The 24,138-nt window shown below is 40.1% G+C and overlaps 2 protein-coding genes across 5 annotated transcripts in view; one reads left to right on the top strand and one right to left on the bottom strand.

The window, feature by feature from the left end:
• The window catches only part of FBXO16 (F-box protein 16), a 78,179-nt gene extending 66,868 nt beyond the window's left edge, over positions 1-11,311 (bottom strand). Inside the window, exons 1-4 of one of the 3 annotated variants that reach the window (XM_043891411.1) lie at positions 11,176-11,311; positions 10,142-10,212; positions 7,594-7,791; positions 1,670-1,805 (exon numbers count right to left, since the gene is read on the bottom strand). In XM_043891411.1, coding sequence (XP_043747346.1) covers positions 1,670-1,768 — 99 coding nt within the window. In that variant the 5' untranslated portion in view covers positions 1,769-1,805; positions 7,594-7,791; positions 10,142-10,212; positions 11,176-11,311. Of the gene's footprint in view, positions 1-1,669; positions 1,806-7,593; positions 7,932-10,141; positions 10,213-11,175 lie in introns of those variants that run through there. The other 2 variants (XM_043891410.1, XM_043891409.1) reach the window with 2 other exon arrangements.
• A 353-nt stretch (positions 11,312-11,664) lies between these two features.
• The window catches only part of FZD3 (frizzled class receptor 3), a 102,278-nt gene continuing 89,804 nt past the window's right edge, over positions 11,665-24,138 (top strand). The window contains exon 1 of one of the 2 annotated variants that reach the window (XM_043891143.1): positions 11,665-11,803. The gene's annotated coding sequence lies outside the window, so the exon portion shown is untranslated. Of the gene's footprint in view, positions 11,804-12,727; positions 12,847-24,138 lie in introns of those variants that run through there. The other variant, XM_043891144.1, reaches the window with a different exon arrangement.

Below are 24,138 nucleotides of genomic sequence, written 5' to 3'. Positions count from 1 at the left end.
TGTCAAATCTCAGCATGAATCAGCCATAGGGATATATATGTTACCTCCCTTTTGAACCTCCCTCCCATCTCCCTCCCCATCCCACCCCTCTAGGTTGATACAGAGCCCCTGTTTGAGTTTCCTGAGCCAGACAGCAAATTCCTGTTGGCTATCTATTTTACATACGGTAGGCTAAGATTTTTGAAAATACTTTTACTCCAAACTAGAACCTAACTAAACCAAAATAAAAATGAGGGAGGGAATAAAATGGGAGTTCTGAACAACAAAATGAATATCATTTCTAATAGAAATTGTTATTTCTCTTATCATTGCTCATATGAAATTTTTAAACATTTTTATTTATTTGACTGCACTGGGTCTTAGTTGTGCCATGTGGGTTCTTTAGTTGCAGCATGCAAACTCTTGCAGCATGTGGGATCTAGGTTCCTGAACACAGATGGAACCCAGGCCCCCTGCATTGGGAGCACAGACTCTGAACCACTGGACCACCAGGGAATTCCCTAAAAATTCTCATAAAATTTGACAAAAGCTATTCAGGTTTCCCAGGTGGCGCCAAGTGTTAAAGAACTCACCTACTGGGACTTCCTGGTGGTCCAGGGGCTAAGACTCCATGCTTCCAATGCAGGGGGCCTGGGTTTGATTTCTGGTCTGGGAATTAGATCCCACATGCTGCAACTAAGAGTTCACAGGCTTCAACAAAAATTGCAGCCAAATAAATTAAAAAAGAAAACTCACCTGCTAATGCAGGTTATATAAAGGACACTGGGTTCGATCTGTGGGTCATGAAGATCCCTTAGAGGAGGTCATGGCAACCTACTCCAGTATTCTTGCCTGGAGAATCCCATGGACAGAGGAGCCTGGCCGGCTATAGTCCATGGGATCTTCAAGAGTCGGACATGACTCAGTACTAACACACATGAAGGGTCCTCAGTGCTATGCATGGGGGGTAGGGTGGAATTTATTCTTTGGAGCAGTCTGTTATCGGTTTTGCTTCATAGGATTAGTTTGGTATTTTAGAAAGATCATTCTGGGACCAGAATAGAGGATGGATTAGAGACAGTGAAACCAGCTGAGGGGTTACTGCAATGTGCCAGGCGAAGGCGGGGGGTAGTGTGTGAACTGAGAACGTGGAGCTGGATGTGCACAAGTCAAAGGAGAAGAGGGGTCTGGATGAAGAGACCTAGGAGGAAGACTCAGAATCTGAACACCAGTTGGATACAGAGGTGAACGGGAGCTGGTAGACACTCCTTCTCATCTCCTAAATCTTTTAAAAAATATTTATTTATTTGGCTGCCCTGGGTCTTAGTTGCAGCACACAAGGTCTTTAGTTGCAGTATGTGGGACTGAATTCCCGGGCCCCAGCCCTGGAAGCAGAGAGTCTTAGCCACTGGACCACCAGGGAAGTCCCTAAGATCTTTCTTTCTAAGCAGGAACGCTGTATCTCTTGCCAACTCTGGCCATGTAACTGGGGCTCGATTAAAGTTTTCTTTCTTTTTGTTCTAAATTTATTTCAATTAAAATTTTTTAAGAAATCTTTCATTTTGTTTTTTTTTTAATCCACTACACAATCCTAAGCAATTCCTGTTCATGTTTTGATTACCAAAATTTTAATGCTTTTTTGTTCCTTTAAAGCATGATTTCAACTAATAAAATAGTTCTTATTACTCACCCGGTCATTCAAAAGCTGATGGTTTAGGGGTGTCCAGGTACTCAACTTTGTCTGCATTTTGGGACCATCTGTGTTTTTTTGGGGTGCAAATGCCATCATGAAATAAGTGGATATTCTTCTGTAAGAAAAACTACACCTGCAGAAGAAATGAATCACACAATCTTCAGAATACTAAAAATACTAATACCATATAATCTTTTTTAGTACACTGGGACAGGGACTAGGGGGAGAGTAACATTTACTGGGAGCATTTTATATGTCAGGCACTTAACAGGTTTGCTCAATTAAAACCCATAACAATATGGTAAGGTGGTGGGTTTTGGCTTATTTTACAGATGAAGAAAATGAGGCTCACTAAAGTTACATGCTTTGCCCAGAGTTATACAGACAGTAGGTGGTGAAACAGGGAATCAGACACAGGTCTGTTTATCTCTGTTTGATTTTCATTGGACCAAGGGGGAAAAATCAGAATCACTCTTAGCTAAGAATATATCATATTGGTCAGAAAGAAGTATTTATAAAATCACACTGCAATCTGAACTACTACATCTTTGTCCCTTGTGACCCCCTTCTTCCTCTCTTAACTTTCTGACATCTAGTTAACAAGGGCTCTAGCTTGCTACCATATTTAAGAAGTAGAATGGTACAATGGACAAGGCCAAGGATTTACACATGGACAGATTTGGGTTTATTGGGGAAAATACACTGGTTTTAGATGCCCAGGACTGTATATGTCTGCCTTCATTTTTGTGGCCTCATGGCATGTGGGATCTTAGTTCCCCAACCAGAGATGGAATTCACATCCCTTGTATTGGAAACGTTGAGTCTTAACCATGACTGCTGTTGTTCAGTCACTAAGTTGTGTCCAACTCTTTGCAACTCCATGGACTGAAGTGTACCAGGTTTCCCCTGTCCTTCACTATCTCCCAGAGTTTGCTCAAACTCATGTCCATTGAGTTGGTGATGCCATCCAACCATCTCATCCTCTGTTGCCTCCCTTCTCCTCTTGCCCTCAATCTTTCCCAGCATCAGGGTCTTTTTCAAAGAGTCAGCTCTTCGCATCAGGTGGCCAAAGTATTGGAGTTTCAGCTGCAGCATCAGTCCTTCCAATGAACATTCAGGGTTGATTTCCTTTAGGATTGACTCATTTGATCTCCTTGCTGTCCAAGGGAGTCTCAAAGGTCTTCTCCAGTACCACAATTAAAAAGCATCAATTCTTCAACACTCAACCTTCTTTATGATCCAATTCTAACCACTGGACAGCCAGGGAAGTCCCTATGTCTGCCTTCATTGGATTAAAGCACTATAATTTCCATGAGGAATTACTTTTCCCTCAGTGTTTAGGGTCTGCTGGGTTGGTTAATCAAAGTGGCCTCCCCTTGCCCAGTTATGAGCCTAAGCTAGGCCAGGTAACTGATGCTGGCTTATCCTTGCTTTACAGCCAAGGTGATCATTCAAAGTACCACAGATGCTCTGAGTAGACTGTTAAGCTGTTCTTGTAGGGGCTTCCTAGGTGGCACTAGTGGTAAAGAACCCGCCTGCCAATGCTGGAGACATAAGAGATGCAGGTTTGATCCCTGGGTCAGGAAGATCCCCTGGAGGAGGCCATGGCACCCCACTCCAGTGTTCTTGCCTGGAGAATCCCTTGGACAGAGGAGCCTGGTGGGCTACCGTCCACAGGGTCACAAAGAATCAGATGCAACTGAAGCAACTTAGCATGCACATGTCCTTTCTTATCCATTTTGTGAGCGACCTGATAGCCCTGCAGTAAATTTCACCTACATTAGCTAGAAGACTCTTCTTGTAGGGGCTTCCCTCGTGGCTCAGACGGTAAGGAATCTGCCTGCAATGCAGGAGATCTGGATTCAATCCCCGCATTGGGAAGATTCCCTGGAGGAGGGCATGGCAACCCACTCCAGTATTCTTGCCTGGAGAATCCCCATGGACAGAGAAGCCTGGCAAACTACAAAGAGTCTGACACAACTGAGCGACTAAGCACACAGCACGCACACATTAGCTAGAATCTATTTCTACTGTCTGCAGCCAAAACTTTTTATATTACACAGTTTGGATCCTGGCTCTAAAACTTATTAGCTTTGTAACTTTTTGCAGGTAGTCACTCAGTTGTGTCCGACTCTGCAGCCCCATGGACTGCACCACGCCAGGCTTCCCTGTCCTTTACCATCTCCCGGAGGTTACTCAAACTCATGTCCATTGAGTCAGTGATGCCATCCAACCATCTCATCCTCTGCCATCCCTTTCTCCTCCTGCCTTCAGTCTTTCCCGGCATCTGCGTCGGCTCTTCGCATCAAGTGGCCAAAGTTTTGGAGCTTCAGCTTCAGCATCAGTCCTTCCAATGAATATTCAGGACTGATTTCCTTTAGGATTGACTTAGACAGGTACACACTGCTATATTTAAAATGGACAACCAACAAGGACCCACGATATAGCACAGGGAACTGTGCTCAATGGCAGCCTGGCTGGGAGGGGAGTCTGGGGGAGAATGGATACATGTATATATATGGGTGAGACCCTTCATTGTTCATGTGAAACCACAACACTGTTAATTGGTTATACTTCAATACAAAATAAAAAGTTTTAAAAAATAAAATAAATAGCATCACCCACCGACTTTCTTAGAACTTCCTGTTATTTACAGAGTTCTTCAAAGCCTGTCCTTGAAAGGGGCACAACAGAATATTTTAAGGTAAAAAATATTTAAAGCAGATTGATGGCATTTTCAATATATATCCTCAGTGTTTCTGTTTGTGCCTTCTTCCTCTCTGAAGGTATATTTCATATCCAAGGCAGTGGTGCTGCACTGGGGACTGCACAGGATTTGCCTGCCTGACCCAGGGCTCCAAAAATTATGGCAGCAAATATAAGACAACTTTTACAACATATTTATTTTATTTATCTGGCTGAGCCAGGTTAGGGCGTGTGGGATCTAATTCCCTGACCAGGGATAGAACCCAGGTCCCCTGGACCACCAGAGAATTCACTTGGACAATTTTTTGATCCCACATGCCACAACTAAGACCTGGCACAGCCAAATAAATAAATAAGAATAAACATTTTTTAAATTAAAAAACCATTATTTTTTGACTTACAGAGGATTCCCCCAAATGCTAGATCTGAAATTTCGTGACTCTCACTTGACATGTAATATTCCCTCTCGGGTTTAAATCAACTGAAGATAAAGCGAATGTTTTAAAACCTCAGGGTTTTATTTTTTTATTTTTATTTTTTTTTAACCTCAGGGTTTTAAACCATAGATAATATCTTCCTGCAGTTGCCCGCTGATACCACTCCACTGGAATAAGGGGGAATTAAGGAGGTTCAGATGAGCCCTCACATTCTTAGCTCCTAACAGCTAAGTTGCAAAGGTGTAAGAAATGATTTCATTCCAGTATTATTAATTGGCTGCTATAAAAATACACATGAGCAGGCAAATATACAAAGCACGGTCACTGAGTCTAGATCTGCTCAGTTAAAAATCACATATTTCCTTTTTTATTGCTATTTATTCATGTTTGATCTTTATTCTATTTAAACTGATTGAAGTTTTGTGTTTTTGTTTTTTTTAATTTTATTTATCTGTTTAGGCCAAGCCACTCGGCTTGCAGAATCTTAGCCCCCAACCAGGGATTGACCCTGGTCCTCGGCAATGAAAGTACAGAGTCCTAACCACTGGACCGCCAGGGAATTCCTTAAACCAATTGTTTTCAATCTTTTTTTTTTTTTTTAGGGCCATAAAACTCTTTGAGGATATGATGAAAACTATCAATCTTCTCCCTAGAAAAATGCATATTAACATTACATTTTGCTTATACCAGGTTAAAAACTTCTGTTGTAAGCTGAGAAACTCTCTTTTCCCAGTTTGAGTAGAAAACAATCTGACTGACTCTAAGCACGATTTCTGATTAGGACAAAGTAGCTTTTCCAGGGCCTCCCCAAGGTTTTACATTGTTTTTTTTTTTTTTCTTCCTGGTTCTTCAGAGCTAGAAATTATTTGAATCAGGTTTTTTTCAAATCAACTTGAATAAAGTTTGGTTTTCAGGAGATGAGCCTGTCTGAGAAAAAGAGCCCTCTTGGTAATAGTCTTACTGAAGCAGGCAAATGGAGGTATCCTGCCCTGGTTTTTGTCATTATCCTTTTACAGTTTTTTCCTCCATCCATTTTAGAAGATGGGCAGTGTGCATATCTGCATGCCCAAACTGGTTCACAGTACAGACCAGACACTTTCATATAACATACAAAAAAATAACAAGACAAAGCAAGTTGCCTTCCCTCCTTCTACATACAAAGCTTGCTGTTGTTTTTTCATGACCTCTTTCCCCTTTAATGGCTGTCCTTGCATGTTCACCTTTAATTCTTCTTTGGATAAAGGGGAAGAAAAAGGGCTTATGGCCCTTACCCCCAGTGTGTGCTTCTAGTGTCATGTTTAAAGGCAAGGATAGGTCCCCTGGTAAAGTTCCAGTGGTTACATACCTCCAATCCCATCTTCAAAGCCATTCTTCACACTCTCACCACTATACAACTTCACTAAAGACTTATTAGGTCTGTATTAGAGGTATAAAGACAAGTCTTGACTATAATGTACATTACAGTCTACTGCAAGAGGGTTTTTTTTTAACAAATAAAAATGTATATATTTAAGGTGATGTTTTAATACATGTACACATTGTGGAATGCTTACCACAATCAAACTATGTAACATATCCATCACCTCCCATAGTTATTGTGTGTGTGTATGTGTGCACATCTGTGTGTGATTACCCTTGAGATCTACTCTTCTAGCAGATTTCAAGTATATAATATATTATTATTAACTATAGTCACCATGATCCCTGGACAGGAAGATCCCCTGAAGAAGGAAATGGCAACCCACAGAGGAACCTGGTGGGCTACAGTCCATGGGGTTGCAAGAATGGGACACAACTTAGCAACTAAACTACTACCACCATCACCACAAAGTCACTAGGCAGTACATAAGGCCTCTAGAACTTATTCATTTTATAACTGAAGGTTTGTACCCTCTGATCAGTATCTCCACATTTCCCTACTCCCCAGCTTTGGCTAAGCACTACTCTACTCGGGGAAGTGTTTTTTAAAAGGTCTGTTAATCATTTTTCAGCTTGAAAACCTTCAGAGACTCGATAATGGCTACAGAATCCTTAGCATGATAATCTAGGTACACCATGAATTTACCTTTTCAGTTCATCCTCCTTTCTCTTCCTTCATGCACTATCTGTACAGACAGACTGAACTTCAGATCAAAGAATGTGGTACAAAACTGGTGCTTCTTTGCTAATGTGGTTTTCTTAATGTGCTCAACCTGAATCCTAATCTCAGTAGTACACAGTAGAAGCTCCATAAATACTTGTCTAAATCAGCTGAATGAATGAACACAATAGTGGAGGTGAGGTGGTTTAAGGATTAAAGCTAGTGGCAAAGAAGGTAAAACTCAACATTAAGAACTGAGCATTGGGGTTAGACTCAGGATAATCGGTTTTTTATTTGGCGTTTACAGAGCAGAACAGGGTTGAGTTTCTCCACTAACACACAGCTCACCCAATGTACACTACAGTATCATCAGAGAAGGAAATAAGAGCTTACAAGGAAATGATCGGGAAATAGGGTACGGTTAGATTTAAATATGAATTCATCTTATATTCAACTAGGTGGAAACAAAGAGAAACTATAAGACAATGCAAAGAGCTAGTGCTTTGAAAGGCACAGAAATAATTATTTGTTGGTTGTTAATTTCATATATATGATGCATCTGGTAATTTAACTGCTAACACAGAGCAAAATGTAATTCCCGGGGTCACTGCCAAGGCTCGGGAGGAGCCCAGGAGGACCTGAGAGAAGAGCTGTCAAAAGAGTCTCCATCTTTCTCATGCAGTGATCACTGCTCTCACCTCTTTAAGTCTTTCTTTCTCTTCAGGTCTTTCTCCTCAAGCCTCTAGCGCTGATGTTGCCATAGCTCCTGTTTCTGTGACTCCGTCTAGCACCCCCTTCCAGTAGACCAATCACTACCTATAAATCTTTTCGCTGGCATCCGGGGTCTCTTAGGCAACAATGTGTGGTCTCTTGATTGGCCGGGAGATCCTAGAGGGCTGGCTCCAAAATTGGGCACACGGACAAAATGGAAAAGTGTGAGCGTCCAGAGGGTGGGAAAGGCTGCCATCTCTCAATATAATGCTAGGACGAAGATGCAGCCAATCCTGAAACAAACAGCATTAAATGCCCCCATTCAAGCCAGAAGTATGTTCCAAATCAGGCCAACCTACTGAGCATGCCCAGTTACATTGTTCTGGTCACTCCAGGGTTCTGAAACGTAAACTCCGTTTCTCCGGGTTTTTAGAGTGGCCAACAGGTAAAAGAAGGTTACAGGAAAAACAATTCTGGAGAGATGCAATGAAAGAATAGCACCTGCACACAGGAAGTGGAAGAACGTGGGAAAATTGCCCAACACACAAATTCAGCAGTGCTTCAACATGAATTTTAATTTATTGGATTAAGGAATTAAGGCCGACTAACAGATACACCAGGGAACCAGCAGATGGCATGCCTGAATAAGGATAACTCCAAATTTGGGAAAGTTTACGATCTGGTCTAATTTAATTAATTAAATTTATGGAGCATCTACCATGTAATGAGAGGCAGAGTGAGAATGCAGGATAAAAAAAGAAATCTAATGAGGAGGATTTGAAAATGCAATGTAGAAATAACTACTGTGATAGAACTATAATGCTGGAGAAAAACAACATTTCAGAAGGGACATCTGGGAAGCGTAAAGCAGTCCTTATGGGCAGCAGTTAACCAAATTAAAAAAACGAAGACTTTTCTCATTATCTCATGTTTCCTAAAATAAATAAAAATGTACTCTCTTACAAGGTAAATAAATGTAAACCCTATGTTTATATTGTTTCATTGTTTTGAAATAGGCAGCATTCCTATATCTCCTATTTAAAAAGAAAATGAAAAGTAAAGCTCATAGAGGTTGCTGCTTTCTTTAGAGTTGACAAAGGATCAATAAGTGGCCAAATTTAAATTGGAACTTATGTTGTCTGAATTCCAGCCTAGTGGTTTTATGTATGGTTGTATGTTTTATGATCAGGCTGTATGTAAAATGAATAAACAAAGACTTTTGCAGGGGTGGAGGCCTGGGGGAGGTAAGTAGATGCAATACTAAATTACCATGTATTACCAGTTAACATTGATGGTTTCAAAACGGGTTCATCCAGAAAGAGACCAACCAGTTTTAACAACTCGCTGGGAGAGTGTTGGATCTCCGTGAAGTTCCTGCTCATTAAAGACTTTCTATTGGTGGTTATAACATTGAATGAAAGAAAGATGGGATTAAAGAGAGCCTGACACTTTATCCCTGTTAGAGCTGACACTTTATCCCTGTTAGAGCTGAATATTTTTATCCCTGAAAATAAGGTCCCTTTCATTGATCCTCTCAACTAGCATCCTCTGGACCTCCCCTTGTTCAGCCCTTGATCAGTCTGACTTCTGATCCCCCAAGTCTGAACAACACCCTTCACATTGTGTTCATAGTGAGCACATTGGCTCAGTGTACTTGAAAATTTAACACTGCTTTTATTTAAAAATTTTTAAAAATATTAAAATATTTTTAAAAAATATTTACTTATTTGGCTGCACTGGATCTTAGTTGCAGCACACAGGATCTTTCTTTGATCTTTAGTTGCAGTATATGGGATCTAGTTCCCAGCTGTTCGTCAGTCACTAAGTCGTGTTTGACTCTGCAACCCCATGAACTACAGCGCGCCAGACTTCCTGTCTTTCACCAGTTCCCAGACCAGGGATTAAACCTAGGTCCTCTGCTTTGGGAGGGTGGAATCTTAGTTACTGGACCACCAGGGAAGTCCCTCGACATTATTTTTAAAGGAAACATGTCAACCATAAAGAAAGGTTTACAGACTTGCCTAAGAAACACGCTTTTCTCCCTGCAGAGATTTTTTAAAATGTTAACATTTTGCTTCGTGTGTGTGATTAACAGTTGAAGCCCCTTTTACACACTGCCCAGATCTCATTTTCCACCCTGCCTGCCTAGAGGCATCCACTGTCATTACATCAGCGTGCTGCCCACTTGCCCACTTTTTATGCTTATTATATATATACATTTGGCCCCATAAACAATGTGACTGTTTTAAACAGCTATCATAATTTACATACTTTGTGGTTCGCTTCTTTTGCTCAGTGGTCTATTTCTGAGATGTGATCATGTTGATACATTCAATGATAATTTCTACATCATTCCCACCTCCCACTAGGAGCCAAGATATGTTCTATGCCTGACAGTTTTCACAGACCATGTGTAAATTGCATAAAAATGTGAGAGCAGCACATCTCTAGAGGATCTGAAGGTACAAGGGATCTAGAAGTACCTGAAGCAGGTCCACACTGATTTTCATAAATGCTCTTAGCTGTTTCACTCACCCTCAGTAGAGGCAGTGTTGGCTCCACAGGACACAACGACTTGATAAGAATCAGCCTAAGGATCAATGTTACTAAAAAAAAAAAAAAGTATTACTGCATTAGTATTTATTAATGAAATTGAAAATGTCATTTCAGATCTCTTTTATGATGCATTTCCCATAGCTCATCTTCTGATGTTAAACTATATTTATGAGTGTCTAAGCTCAGTATTTGCACCTTTAAAAAAGATTGTTTCGCTGGTGGCTCGAACAGTAAAGAATCTGCCTGCAATGCAGGAGACCTGGGTTCCATTCCTGGGTTGGGAAGATCCTCTGGAGAAGGGAATGGCAACCCACTCCAGTATTCTTGCCTGGAAAAGTCCATGGACAGAGAAGCCTGGTGGGCTACAGTCCATTGCATCACAAAGAGTCGGACAGGAGTGAGGGACTAACATGTCCACTTTTCTTTGTATAAAATAGTTGCCTATAATTAAAGATGCCACAGAGATGTGTCCCAAGGATTTGGACAAACCACAGATTATATAGCTGTTTTTGGTCAGTCTCCTAACATGGGGTGGCAAAGATTCAGACAGAAGATTATATCCAAATACATCATCTTAACCAAGTGTACAGTTGAATAACGTCAAGTACAGTCATACTATGCTACAAGTTCAAAGTATTTCTTTAAGTCCTTTGTGCTACCAGAGAACAAAATGATGCCTGTGAAATTTAGGTTAAAAAGGGAGGAAAAGGAAGAGAAAGAAAGGTAGGTAAAATGATGGAGGCAAAGGTAACAGCTTTGGCTTGGAATGAATGAATCCAGACTCAGCCCTTAAAATGCTGCCTGGCTTTGGGTAAGTCTTTTTAACCTTTCTGGGCCGTTCTTTTCTGCTGTCTCAATAATGAGAGGTTAGGTTTAGATGATTTCTAAGGAATCTTTAAGTTCTGAAATTGCTTATGTAGAAAAAAATAAAATCACTTATGAAGAAAAAGAGAGAAGAAACATTTCCCAAAGAACAGAAGATGGGGAATGCCACCAATAACCTCAAGCCCCACCTGCTCACTAAAGTGGGTGTTGGTAAAGAGGGTATCTGCTCTGCTGCTTCAGCTTGGAGCTCTGCAATTATGAAAGTTGACTACCTCCATCTGCACCCAGTACCACCCTCAGCACCCGCCTCTTAACCAACTCCAATCCCCGGGTCCCCAGGGGGCACGCTGGTTCTCGAAACAGGTTTTGGTGGTCTTGCAATAATAGCGTTCCAGGCTTGAATGATGAGAGTCGCAGCACTGTCTCAGCAGGGAAGGCAGGGACAGCTTTGCAAAGGGGACTGAGGGCGTTTAAGAAAAGCTTCCAAAGCTTGGAACGACTCCGCGGGGGCAGGACAGGGCCAGGCATCAGCCTCGGCTAGAGGTAAAGAACAACGAAACCTGCGGCCGGGTATCCAGAAGCTGGGCTCAAGATGGGAGCGCTCGGTGGAGCGTGCGCAGCGCGCCTGCGCCGTACGTGCGCGCGCATGCCCCCTCCCACTCCCCCGCCGGGCCGCGCGCCCCGGCGATCGCGAAAGCTCGCGGTCGCTCCGAGGCGCGCGCCTGCGATCATCGCTGGCTCCGTTTACCTGAGGGACCCGCGGCCGCCTCCGGCCGGCGCCGCAGCCCCCCCGGGAGCCCGGCCCCGAGGTGTGAGGTGAGCCCCGGGTCGTGCAGGCCCCCTCCCGTCCGGCTCAGCGGGAAGAGGACTCGGGAGTGGGGACTGAGGAGGTGCCGCCGCGGTTGCCCGCTCCTCGGTCTAACCCTGTGCTGAAGAGCCACCAGCAGCCGCGGCACCTCCTCCTCAGGGATCGTTATTCTCGTCGCCGCCAAAACAAAAGCCTTGGGCGCCGCGCTGTGGAGGGGTGTCTCGGGGCTTTCTCGGGGGTGCCGGCGGGCCGGCGGGGCGCGGGGGAGCCCGAGTTTGGGGCTGGGGGCTGAGGCGGACCGATGCCCGCCGACTGGATTAACCCTCTCGGTCCCGAGCCCGCGCCGAGCAACCTGTTCGAGTGTGGCCCGCGCTCCCTCCGCGCCGCCCCCGGCCCAGCCCTGGGGCTCGGTCGGCGCCGCGGGGGCGTGTGCGCTCCCGGGCCGCTGGGGGCTGTGGGTGGAGGACGCGGCCGCTGGCTGGGAGGACAATGCAGCGAGGGCTGGGTGCGGGGGCGCGGGGGGCCGCCGGGACCCGCGTCGGGGCTTCCCGGAGCCCGGGCGGCGTCGCAGCATCTGGACTGCCTCCTGTTTCTAGTCCTAAAAGTTGTCCCCTCTCCTCCCTCCCATCAGTTTTGCAAAGTCTGCATATTCCTCCTCGAGGCTTCCCCCTCTGCCCCCTTGGACGCTCCGTGTGTTTGCCCTGGGGTACCGCGGGGAGGTTCATCCATAGCCTCTGAAATAAGGTGCTGTTAAACATTTCAAGACATTTTCGCATCTTCCCAGAGGCCTTTTTCAGAGTTAGGTGCCTTCCTCAATAAGAGAAAAAAGGGTGTTTTTTCTTTCTTTCTTTCTTTTTTAAAAGAACAAAAGCATGTGCCACTAATACAGGCAGAGGAGTCGACTTGAAGTTGCAAAATATCTCGGAAGGAGGAAAAAAGGTCTGGTTTTTGGCCCAGAATAAATGAAATTTTGAATTTTGGTTCTCTTCTGAATGTAGACAGAGCAGCAGAGCAGACCAGCAGCTATAGAAATAAATGACTGCTCTATAAGGTTGGTCAAACAAGATCTTATTTTATAGAAGTAGTTTGGAGAGACCTGTAATGTTTATTTACGGGAATTGGGTTACTTGGCAAAGCCAATACCGCAGGAGCCAGGAGACAAAGACTTGACCCTGGGGGATGTTACCTCCCTCTTGAGCCTTCTTTTAGCCTTTAGTGGTGTGTTGACAGTCAAAGGAATAGATAAATCCGTAGTTCGGTTATTAAGAACCATTTACTCCTCAAGATAATGCTTTCCATCGGTACTTTTTTTTTTCCCCATCCGTACTTTTAAGCAAATCAATACCATCTTTTTCCTCCAGAAGAAGAAGAAGAAAAAAAAGTGTTTGCTTGAAGTACCAAACCACAACATAGAGGTAATAAGATAGGAAAGTGATGTAAAAGCTTAAGTGGGCAGGCTTTCAAGGATAGAGCTGAAAATAAAAGATAATTGAGATGCAATTCTTCTTACAGTGTTGCCTTTTATTTAGTGAAATAACAGGTTCCTCCTCTATCCCCCTCCCCCCTAGTGCTTTGAAACTGTCAGGAAAATAAGGTAATTAATAAAGCCTACCGTCCTACCTTCTCTTTCCTCCTCCGTGGTTTTTTTTTTTTTTCTCATCCACTAATATTCCCTGCCTCTACATCTCTCCTAAATCTACCAGTGCCCTATTAATAGAAGAAGAAAGGACTATAGGTTCTTTCATTCCTTTTTTCATCTTAGGTACTGTGTTCCTCTGAGCTTTATTTTGTGCTTTGAACATTTAGGTGGATTTTTCTAGAGAGATCCTCAGCCATGATTGAGATATTTGAAGTAGGGAGGCTTGAGGTGAAGATAATAGTAAAGTGCACCTTCTTTCTTTGTATAGCACAGTGTTGTGAGAGCGTCATCATTGGGCAAAGAGAGGGGGTTTTAAAGTCACGGTAAGTCCTCTGTTGCCCACTTGACAGGAAGAAAATATCTTTCCCCAACTTAAATTTCGTATGTGTTAGTAAAACTATGAGATTTCATACTGAAAACTTATTCTGAGCATGTTAGTTTGTTGATGTTAGACTGCTGTTGACTTTCTTTTCTTCAGGAGGCATGTGGTAGGAAACAGTTCTTACTGCATCTTTACCTTCTTTCACAGGGAAGAGCAGTGTTGGTCTCAAGTGTCTTTTAGCCCCTAAATCTGTAGAATTAGAGACGTTTAAAAAGCTGCAGCTGCCCACAAAAAGAGCAGTAGTGCAAATGAAAATCAAGACTTTGAAATATGTATGAGGAATTGTTCAGTATAGATTTGGGAGAAGAAGGGTCACAGCATCTTGAGTAAAGAAGTGAAGGTTTTTAATAGTGGCATTTCCAGAAGGTTAGGAATGAATGTTTGAAGAGTAACAACTCCTCTTTGACTAGAAAGCAGTTTTAACTGACTTTCATTCATCAGAAATGATGAATCTATCTTTGAGTTACAATTTGTTATGCTGAGAACTAGCAATAGTTTTGGTGGATCCAAGGAATGCGCTGTGAATGAAGTTTAAGAAAAAACAACTAGGCTAGTAGGCCTAAAAAACAATCCTGGTCCCCAAAGTTTATCTCATTAAACCAATTTTATAGTCAAAACATGCAACCATGCTAAAGGGGAAAAAAAAATCAGGAGCTTGATATTAGAGCATTTTCTGAACACATTTTAATGGAAAAGGGAAACCAGGCTAGAATTTCAACCTGACTTTTTTTTTTTTTTTAAGTCCAGACTCTGGCCATCTTTTAACTTACCAGTTTTATTTTTACTTTTAAAAAATCTTCTGCTTTCTCTAAGTCTTAAAATTAATGTATAATTTGTAAGAGGGACTGGATTTTGATTTCTACTATTCATTTTAATTTTAAACTTTATTTGTTTTTTCTATATTTTTTTAAGCCCCATCACTCAGCACACTGGAAGATTAGATTATCTTTTGTAATCAGTAGATGACTAGACAGACTTTAAAAATTAGATAAAGTAGCAAAGTGATAACTTGAGGTTAGTAAGAATCTAGGCCCTATGAATTAAATATGGAGCTATATAAACTTTAGCAACCAGAAAACAGTATCCTGAGAATGAATTTATTTTTTAAATAAGATATGGAAAACGAAAGGCCAAAACCCACATGAGTTTTAGGAAGAGGAATCTAGCACTTTGAGCAGTGATATGCTCTCTGTGTACTTTGCTCTCTAACAAGACGATAGTTTCCTTGAGAGAAGAAGCTTCAGAGGTAGTGATTGCTAATCCTTATAATGCAGTCTTGGAAAACTCTGAAAGAAGACAAAAGAATATCCTCCTGTTCCCATTGTAGCCAGTGTGTTTCAGGCAACCTTCAATTTCTGAATTGGAAACGCAAAATGTTATGTACATTTATAGTGTGTCAAGATAAGTAAATCTAAGCTGAGAAAGATGAAAGGAATCACTTTCTGTACAGAAAGTGTGAATTGGAATAGAATTGCTAACATCTTTTGTTGCCGGGCCCTGCTGACAAGCCCCCAGGGCCCACTTTTGTCATTGTCTCTTCTGGGATTCAGCCTGCTTTCTTTCCTCTTCACAGTTGCCATCTCCTGCTTTTCCCACCTGAGTTCTTTGGGTCTGTAGCCAGCCTCTGAAGACAGTCTTCCAAGATTGCATCCCCTTTATTGCTGTTCTTCAGGACAAATACTCAACTTACTTTAGGGGCTTTTACTTTTTATCATCAAAAGAGAACTGGTAAATTGGGGAATATCAGATTCCTGATGTTACACATTGATAAAAATTAAAGTGTAGGGTTAAATGTATCTAGTCTTTTTGTTTTCTGAGGAAATAACCATCAGGTCACTTAATCTGAAATTAGTTTTCCACATATATTGTTCTGTAAAGAAGTGAATGTCTCTTTTCTCAGGGTTAGGGAATGAAAAGCTGTTGCCAGACCCCTCATTTTTTACTGGTCCTTGGTGCCTGAGACTGTTCCCTCCAGTTAATCCAGCAATTCCCTTTATTCAGCTGAGATTCTGCAGATTCCTGTAGTGAAAGATATAATATCAAAAAGAATGCAAAAAAAACTTTTAACCTTTATGTAATCAGTTGCTGTATTTTGTCAGTATTTCTTGGTTTCCTCAACCTTCTCTGTGTCCTGCTGTCTGAAACTTACAGCTTCTTCAAGGATGGTTCTCTTAGGAAAAATGACTTTCTATCTATACTCACGTGATCCTGATTAGAAGCATTTATTTCATTATGTTATTGAAAAGCAATTTAGAATATATATCAAAAGTTTTTTTTAACTGCATAATATTTGATTCACCTGAGAGGTGATCTGATTTTTTTTCAGTATTGAAAATCAATTTTTGACCCATTTCTAAGTTTATCATCATTTTTTTACTTCTCTTGCTACCTGTAGTAGGGCATTTTTGTGTCCCTTGGCTTGTTACTTAAACAACAGTTAGTAAATCATTGATTCAACTAGTATTATTGTCAGCACACATTTATAGATTTAGCAGATTTAATTTTCCCATACACAAATAACATATGACAGATTTTAAAATAACATTTCAGCATTTATAATACTTCACTATTTTTTTGTTTTGTTTTTTGACTACGCTGTGCAGCTTGTGGGACCTTAATTCCCTGACCAGGGATCAAACTCGAGCTCCCTGAAGTAGAAGTGTGGAGTCCTAATCACTGGGTTGCCAGGGAAGCCCCTATAATATTGTATTTTTAAACAATTCATATAGTTTTATTCTATTCCATGTATGTATATTTTTGAAAAAAGTGGGAGACTAAAAAAAAAAGTGGGAGACTATATATATATATATATATAATGGTTTTGTAAACCATGTAAAATTTTATTTTTCACTTATTTTATTGTTACTGTCTTTTCAAGTCAGTATATACAGATCCTGCTCATCATTTTTAGTGAGTGTGTTATGTGTTGGTTGTACCCTAGTTTAACCAATTCCTTATTGGTAGACTTTCAGATTGTCTGTGGGTTTTTATTTTATAAACAATGTTGTACTAACATTTCAGTTATACATCATGTGTACTTGTGCTTACTTTCTTAGAATAAATTGTAGAATAGGTTTGCTGAATCAAATTATATACATTTTAAGGGTTTTTGATATCCATAGCTATTTTTTTGAAATACTAGTTAGTTTGCTTTTCCTCCAGTAGTATTTGAAAATGGAGAATTTCCTGGCGGTCTAGTGGTTAGACACTTCACTGCCCTGGCCCGGGTTCAGTCCCTGTTTGGGGAACTAAGATTCTGCAAGCTGTGTGGGACAGCGAAAGAAAAAAAAAAGTATTTCCAAGTGTTGGAATGTTGAATATATTCTTTTTTCTGCACCCTCTTCTATACTGTGTTCTGTTATTCTTTCTTTGCTCATCTGACTGACAAAAATGTTATATATCATGTTTGCATGTTTTTATTAGTAAAGTTGAATATCTTTTCATATGTTTGTTGGCCATTTGTGTTTCTTTTGTAAATTTATGTCCTTTTTCCATTTTTCTATTAGAGTAGTACTCTTTATCTGCTTTTTAAAAAATTCATTTTCTATTATTACTTTTGCTAAGCACATAATTATGTGCAAATATCCTATACTGTTTTAAGTTATTCTATTTTAGGATAGCATTTCTCAAAATATGACTTAGAGATCACTTGTAACAGTACCGAGATAATCGTTAGAATGTATGTATATCATTCATTTTCCAGAGGTTCGGATTTCTTAGACTTATGGGGTTTCTATGAATCTGCTGCACATTAACATTAGGGAACCTCTGATTTGAAAGAAATATAAGTTCCTTAATATTTTTACTATTCCTATTTTTCTTCTTGTCTCATTGCATTCTCCTGTTTTTTATTTATCTTAATAATCATAAACTAGTCTTAATGTATTAAGGTTTCATTCTACCCCAGCCTAACATAATGATTTTACAAAAATGTTTTGATATATGGAAATTTGAATGTCAAAGTACATAATGGAAAGCACTTTTGTAAGTCTGTGAGAAGCGTTGTTTGTAAATGAGGCAAAAGGAATAACTGAGAGAAAAACAAGTAAAATAGAGTAGACAGAAGTATAAGGGGGTTTCTCATCTAATTTAAAAAACTCAATATTACTTTGTTTCTTCCTCAAGTTTTGTATGGTAATCTTTGAACCATAAATTTGGAACCCATACTGCTTGAAAAATAGTCTAAATGAAAATGTTGAAATTCTCATTGTTATATACATATTCAGTAGGGAGCAATGTTCCCTTTAATTTTTTTTCAAGTTGCAAGCAGATGAACATGCTGCATAACAGCAAACTACAAAAATGGAACTTATATGGATGTTTTGATACTGTAGCCAAATAAAGCTTTCAGGGCTTATTTGACACATTTAATGATATGCGTAATTGTTACCGTGCTGCATGGTAATTAAGCTTAAATATACATGACTGTGTTTAATATCACTTTTCCATAGCCAGACATCACATTTCTGGGCCCAGCTTGAAGGAGGAAAAAAATATGTCAGGCCAAGAAGCTTTAACAAATATTTCTGATTTAGAGATTTCAGTATTGGAGAGATTAGACGTTTAGGGCAGAGGTTGCTCGTAACTTTGGTTATTTCTAAGGTTGTAGACTTTCCTTTTGCCTTCTTCTACTCAAGACCATATGCTTGGGGGAGAAATTGGGAAGTTCAGCCATGGCTTTACTTTATTCAAATAGATTTTTCTGCCCAGTAATTAAAACTTGGGATGCAGGGGTCCCTGTCATTGGTAGTGCACAAAGGACAGTTTCTTTCTCTGCTTTAGCCAAGCCAGTTCAAGTTCCCAAGGTCTAAGCTGTCATGGGCCCTAACATCTATTTGAGGTGTCTTGTTAACCTGGGTCTCTGAGAATTTCTGAACCTGACTTTCTCATGTTTTCCCAACCGAGTTTGTGTAGTTCAAACAGAAATATTTGACATCTGTGAAACGAAAATAAAGTAAAAGCAGACTTAACACCATTACAAAACCAAATGGAAGTATGATAGTTTTAGAATATGCTTTTTTCCTACCACTCCTGCCTTCCACTCTACCTACCCTTCCAGCCCCCAAAGAGATGCATATTTTTGTCCCTAGGAAAAAAGTGAAAGTTGCATCCAACTCTCTGGGACCCCATGGACTGTAGCCTGCCAGGCTCCTCTGTCCCTGGAATTTTCCAGGCAAGAATACTGGAGTGGGTTGCCATTTCCTCCTCTAGGGAATCTTCCCAACCCAAGGATCGAACCCATGTCTCCAGCATTGCAGGTAGATTCTTTTTTTTTTTTTCATTTATTTTTATTAGTTGGAGGCTAATCACTTTACAATACCACAGTGGGTCTTGTCATACATTGACATGAATCAGCCATGGATTTACATGTATTCCCCATCCCGATTCCCCCCTACCACCTCCCTCTCTACCCAGTCCCTCTGGGTTTTCCCAGTGCACCAGGCCCGAGCACTTGTCTCATGCATCCAACCTGGGCTGGTGATCTGTTTCACTATAGATAATATACATGTTTCGATGCTGTTCTCTCGAAACATCCCACCCTCGCCTTCTCCCACAGAGTCCAAAAGTCTGTTCTGTACTTCTGTGTCTCTTTTTCTGTTTTGCATATAGGGTTATCATTACCATCTTTCTAAATTCCATATATATGTGTTAGCATGCTATAATGTTCTTTATCTTTCTGGCTTACTTCACTCTCTATAATGGGCTCCAGTTTCATCCATCTCATTAGAACTGATTCAAATGAATTCTTTTTAATGGCTGAGTAATATTCCATGGTGTATATGTACCACAGCTTCCTTATCCATTCATCTGCTGATGGGCATCTAGGTTGCTTCCATGTCCTGGCTATTATAAACAGTGCTGTGATGAACACTGGGATGCACGTGTCTCTTTCAAATCTGGATTCCTCGGTGTGTATGCCCAGGAGTGGGATTGCTGGGTCATATGGCAGTTCTATTTCCAGTTTTTTAAGAAATCTCCACACTGTTCTCCATAGTGGCTGTACTAGTTTGCATTCCCACCAACAGTGTAAGAGGGTTCCCTTTTCTCCACACCCTCTCCAGCATTTATTGCTTGTAGACTTTTGGATAGCAGCCATCCTGACTGGCATGTAATGGTACCTCATTGTGGTTTTGATTTGCATTTCTCTGATGATGAGTGATGTTGAGCATCTTTTCATGTGTTTGTTAGCCATCTGTATGTCTTCTTTGGAGAAATGTCTATTTAGTTCTTTGGCCCATTTTTTGATTGGGTCATTTATTTTTCTGGAATTGAGCTGCAGGAGTTGCTTGTATATTTTTGAGATTAGTCCTTTGTCTGTTTCTTCATTTGCTATTATTTTCTCCCAATCTGAGGGCTGTCTTTTCACCTTACTTATAGTTTCCTTTGTTGTGCAAAAGCTTTTGAGTTTCATTAGGTCCCATTTGTTTAGTTTTGCTTTTATTTCCAATATTCTGGGAGGTGGGTCATAGAGGATCCTCCTGTGATTCATGTCGGAGAGTGTTTTGCCTATGTTCTCCTCTAGGAGTTTTATAGTTTCTGGTCTGACATTTAGATCTTTAATCCATTTTGAGTTTATTTTTGTATATGGTGTTAGAAAGTGTTCTAGTTTCATTCTTTTACAAGTGGTTGACCAGTTTTCCCAGCACCACTTGTTAAAGAGGTTGACTTTTTTCCATTGTATATCCTTGCCTCCTTTGTCAAAGATAAGGTGTCCATAGGTTCGTGGATTTATCTCTGGGCTTTCTATTCTGTTCCATTGATCTATATTTCTGTCTTTGTGCCAGTACCATACTGTCTTGATGACTGTGGCTTTGTAGTATAGTCTGAAGTCAGGCAGGTTGATTCCTCCAGTTCCATTCTTCTTTCTCAAGATTACTTTGGCTATTTGAGGTTTTTTATATTTCCATACAAATTGTGAAATTATTTGTTCTAGTTCTGTGAAAAATACCGTTGGTAGCTTGATAGGGATTGCATTGAATCTATAGATTGCTTTGGGTAGAATAGCCATTTTGACAATATTGATTCCTCCAATCCATGAACACGGTATGTTTCTCCATCTGTTTGTGTCCTCTTTGATTTTTTTCATCAGTGTTTTATAGTTTTCTATGTATAGGTCTTTTGTTTCTTTAGGTAGATGTACTCCTAAGTGTTTTATTCTTTTTGTTGCAATGGTGAATGGTATTGTTTCCTTAATTTCTCTTTCTGTTTTCTCATTGTTAGTGTATAGGAATGCAAGGGATATCTGTGTTAATTTTGTATCCTGCAACTTTACTATATTTGTTGATTAGCTCTAGTAATTTTCTGGTAGAGTCTTTAGGGTTTTCTATGTAGAGGATCATGTCATCTGCAAACAGCGAGAGTTTCACTTCTTCTTTTCCTATCTGGATTCCTTTTACTTCTTTTTCTGCTCTGATTGCTGTGGCCAAAACTTCCAAAACTATGTGGAATAGTAGTGGTGAGAGTGGGCACCCTTGTCTTGTTCCTGATTTCAGGGGAAATGCTTGCAATTTTTCACCATTGAGGGTAATGCTTGCTGTGGGTTTGTCATATATAGCTTTTATTATGTTGCGGTATGTTCCTTCTATTCCTGCTTTCTGGAGAGTTTTAATCATAAATGGGTGTTGAATTTTGTCAAAGGCTTTCTCTGCATCTATTGAGATAATCATATGGTTTTTCTCTTTCAATTTGTTAATGTGGTGTATTACATTGATTGATTTGTGGATATTAAAGAATCCTTGCATTCCTGGGATAAAGCCCACTTGGTCATGATGTATGATTTTTTTAATATGTTGTTGGATTCTGTTTGCTAGAATTTTGTTAAGGATTTTTGCATCTATGTTCATCAGTGATATTGGCCTGTAGTTTTCTTTTTTTTGCGGCATCTTTGTCTGGTTTTGGAATTAGGGTGATGGTGGCCTCATAGAATGAGTTTGGAAGTTTACCTTCTTCTGCAGTTTTCTGGAAGAGTTTGAGTAAGATAGGTGTTAGCTCTTCTCTAAATTTTTGGTAGAATTCAGCTGTGAAGCCATCTGGTCCTGGGCTTTTGTTTGCTGGAAGATTTCTGATTACAGTTTCGATTTCCTTGGTTGTGATGGATCTGTTAAGATCTTCTATTTCTTCCTGGTTCAGTTTTGGAAAGTTATACTTTTCTAAGAATTTGCCCATTTCTTCCAAGTTGTCCATTTTATTGGCATAGAGCTGCTGGTAGTAGTCTCTTATGATCCTTTGTATTTCAGTGTTGTCTGTTGTGATCTCTCCATTTTCATTTCTAATTTTGTTAATTTGGTTCTTCTCCCTTTGTTTCTTAATGAGTCTTCCTAATGGTTTGTCAATTTTGTTTATTTTTTCAAAAAACCAGCTTTTAGCTTTGTTGATTTTTGCTATGGTCTCTTTAGTTTCTATTGCATTTATTTCTGCCCGAATTTTTAAGATTTCCTTCCTTCTACTAACCCTGGGGTTCTTCATTTCTTCCTTCTCTAGTTGCTTTAGGTGTAGAGTTAGGTTATTTATTTGACTTTTTTTCTTGTTTCTTGATGTAAGCCTGTAATGCTATGAACCTTCCCCTTAGCACTGCTTTTACAGTGTCCCATAGGTTTTGGGTTGTTGCGTTTCCATTTTCTTTCATTTCTATGCATATTTTGATTTCTTTTTTGATTTCTTCTATGATTTGTTGGTTATTCAGAAGCGTGTTATTTAGCCTCCATATGTTTGAATTTTTAACAATTTTTTTCCTGTTTAATTGAGATCTAATCTTACTGCACTGTGTCAGAAAAGGTGACTGGAATGATTTCAGTTTTTTTGAATTTACCAAGACTAGATTTATGGCCCAGGATGTGATCTATTCTGGAGAAGGTTCCGTGTGCACTTGAGAAAAAGGTGAAGTTGATTGTTTTGGGGTGAAATGTCCTATAGATATCGATTAGGTCTAGCTGGTCCATTGTGTCATTTAAAGTTTGTGTTTCCTTGTTAATTTTCTGTTTAGTTGATCTATCCATAGTTATGAGTGGGGTATTAAAGTCTCCCACTATTATTGCGTTACTATTAATTTCCTCTTTCATACTTGTTAGCGTTTGCCTTACATATTGCAGTGCTCCTATGTTGGGTGCATATATATTTATAATTGTTATATCTTCTTCTTGGATTGATCCTTTGATCACTGTGTAGTGTCCTTCTTTGTCTCTTTTCACAGCCTTTATTTGAAAGTCTATTTTATCTGATATGAGTATTGTGACTCCTGCTTTCTTTTGGTCTCCGTTTGCGTGAAATATTTTTTTCCAGCCCTTCACTTTTAGTCTGTATGTGTCCCTTGTTTTGAGATGGGTCTCTTGTAGACAGCATATATAGGGGTCTTGTTTTTGTATCCATTCAGCCAGTCTTTGTCTTTTGGTTGGGGCGTTCAACCCATTTACATTTAAGGTAATTATTGATAGGTATGGTCCTGTTGCCATTTACTTTGTTGTTTTGGGTTCACGTTTATACAACCTTTCTGTGTTTCCTGTCTAGAGAAGATCCTTTAGCATTTGTTGAAGAGCTGGTTTGGTGGTGCTGAATTCCCTCAGCTTTTGCTTGTCTGTAAAGCTTTTGACTTCTCCTTCATATCTGAATGAGATCCTTGCTGGGTACAGTAATCTAGGTTGTAGGTTATTTTCTTTCATTACTTTAAGTATGTCCTGCCATTCCCTTCTGGCCTGGAGGGTTTCTATTGATAGATCAGCTGTTATCCTTAGGGGAATCCCTTTGTGTGTTATTTGTTGTTTCTCCCTTGCTGCTTTTAATATTTGTTCTTTGTGTTTGATCTTTGTTAATTTGATTAATATGTGTCTTGGGGTGTTTCGTCTTGGGTTTATCCTGTTTGGGACTCTCTGGGTTTCTTGGACTTGGGTGGCTATTTCCTTCCCCATTTTAGGGAAGTTTTTAGCTGTTATCTCCTTGAGTATTTTCTCATGGCCTTTCTTTTTGTCTTCTTCTTCTGGGACTCCTATGATTCGAATGTTGGGGCATTTCACATTGTCCCAGAGGTCCCTGAGGTTGTCCTCATTTCTTTTGATTCTTTTTTCTTTTTTCCTCTCTGCTTCATTTATTTCCACCATTTTATCTTCTACCTCACTTATCCTATCTTCTGTCTCCGTTATTCTACTTTTGGTTCCCTCCAGAGTGTTTTTGATCTCATTTATTGCATTATTCATTTTTAATTGACTCTTTTATTCCTTCTAGGTCTTTATTAAACATTTCTTGCATCTCCTCTATCTTTGTCTCCAGGCTATTTATCTATAACTCCATTTTGTTTTCAAGATTTTGGATCATTCTTATTATCATTATTC

This window comes from Cervus elaphus, chromosome 29, assembly GCF_910594005.1.
Source record: "Cervus elaphus chromosome 29, mCerEla1.1, whole genome shotgun sequence".
NCBI classification, from domain to species: domain Eukaryota; kingdom Metazoa; phylum Chordata; class Mammalia; order Artiodactyla; family Cervidae; genus Cervus; species Cervus elaphus.
This window is presented reverse-complemented; position numbering and strand designations above follow the sequence as displayed.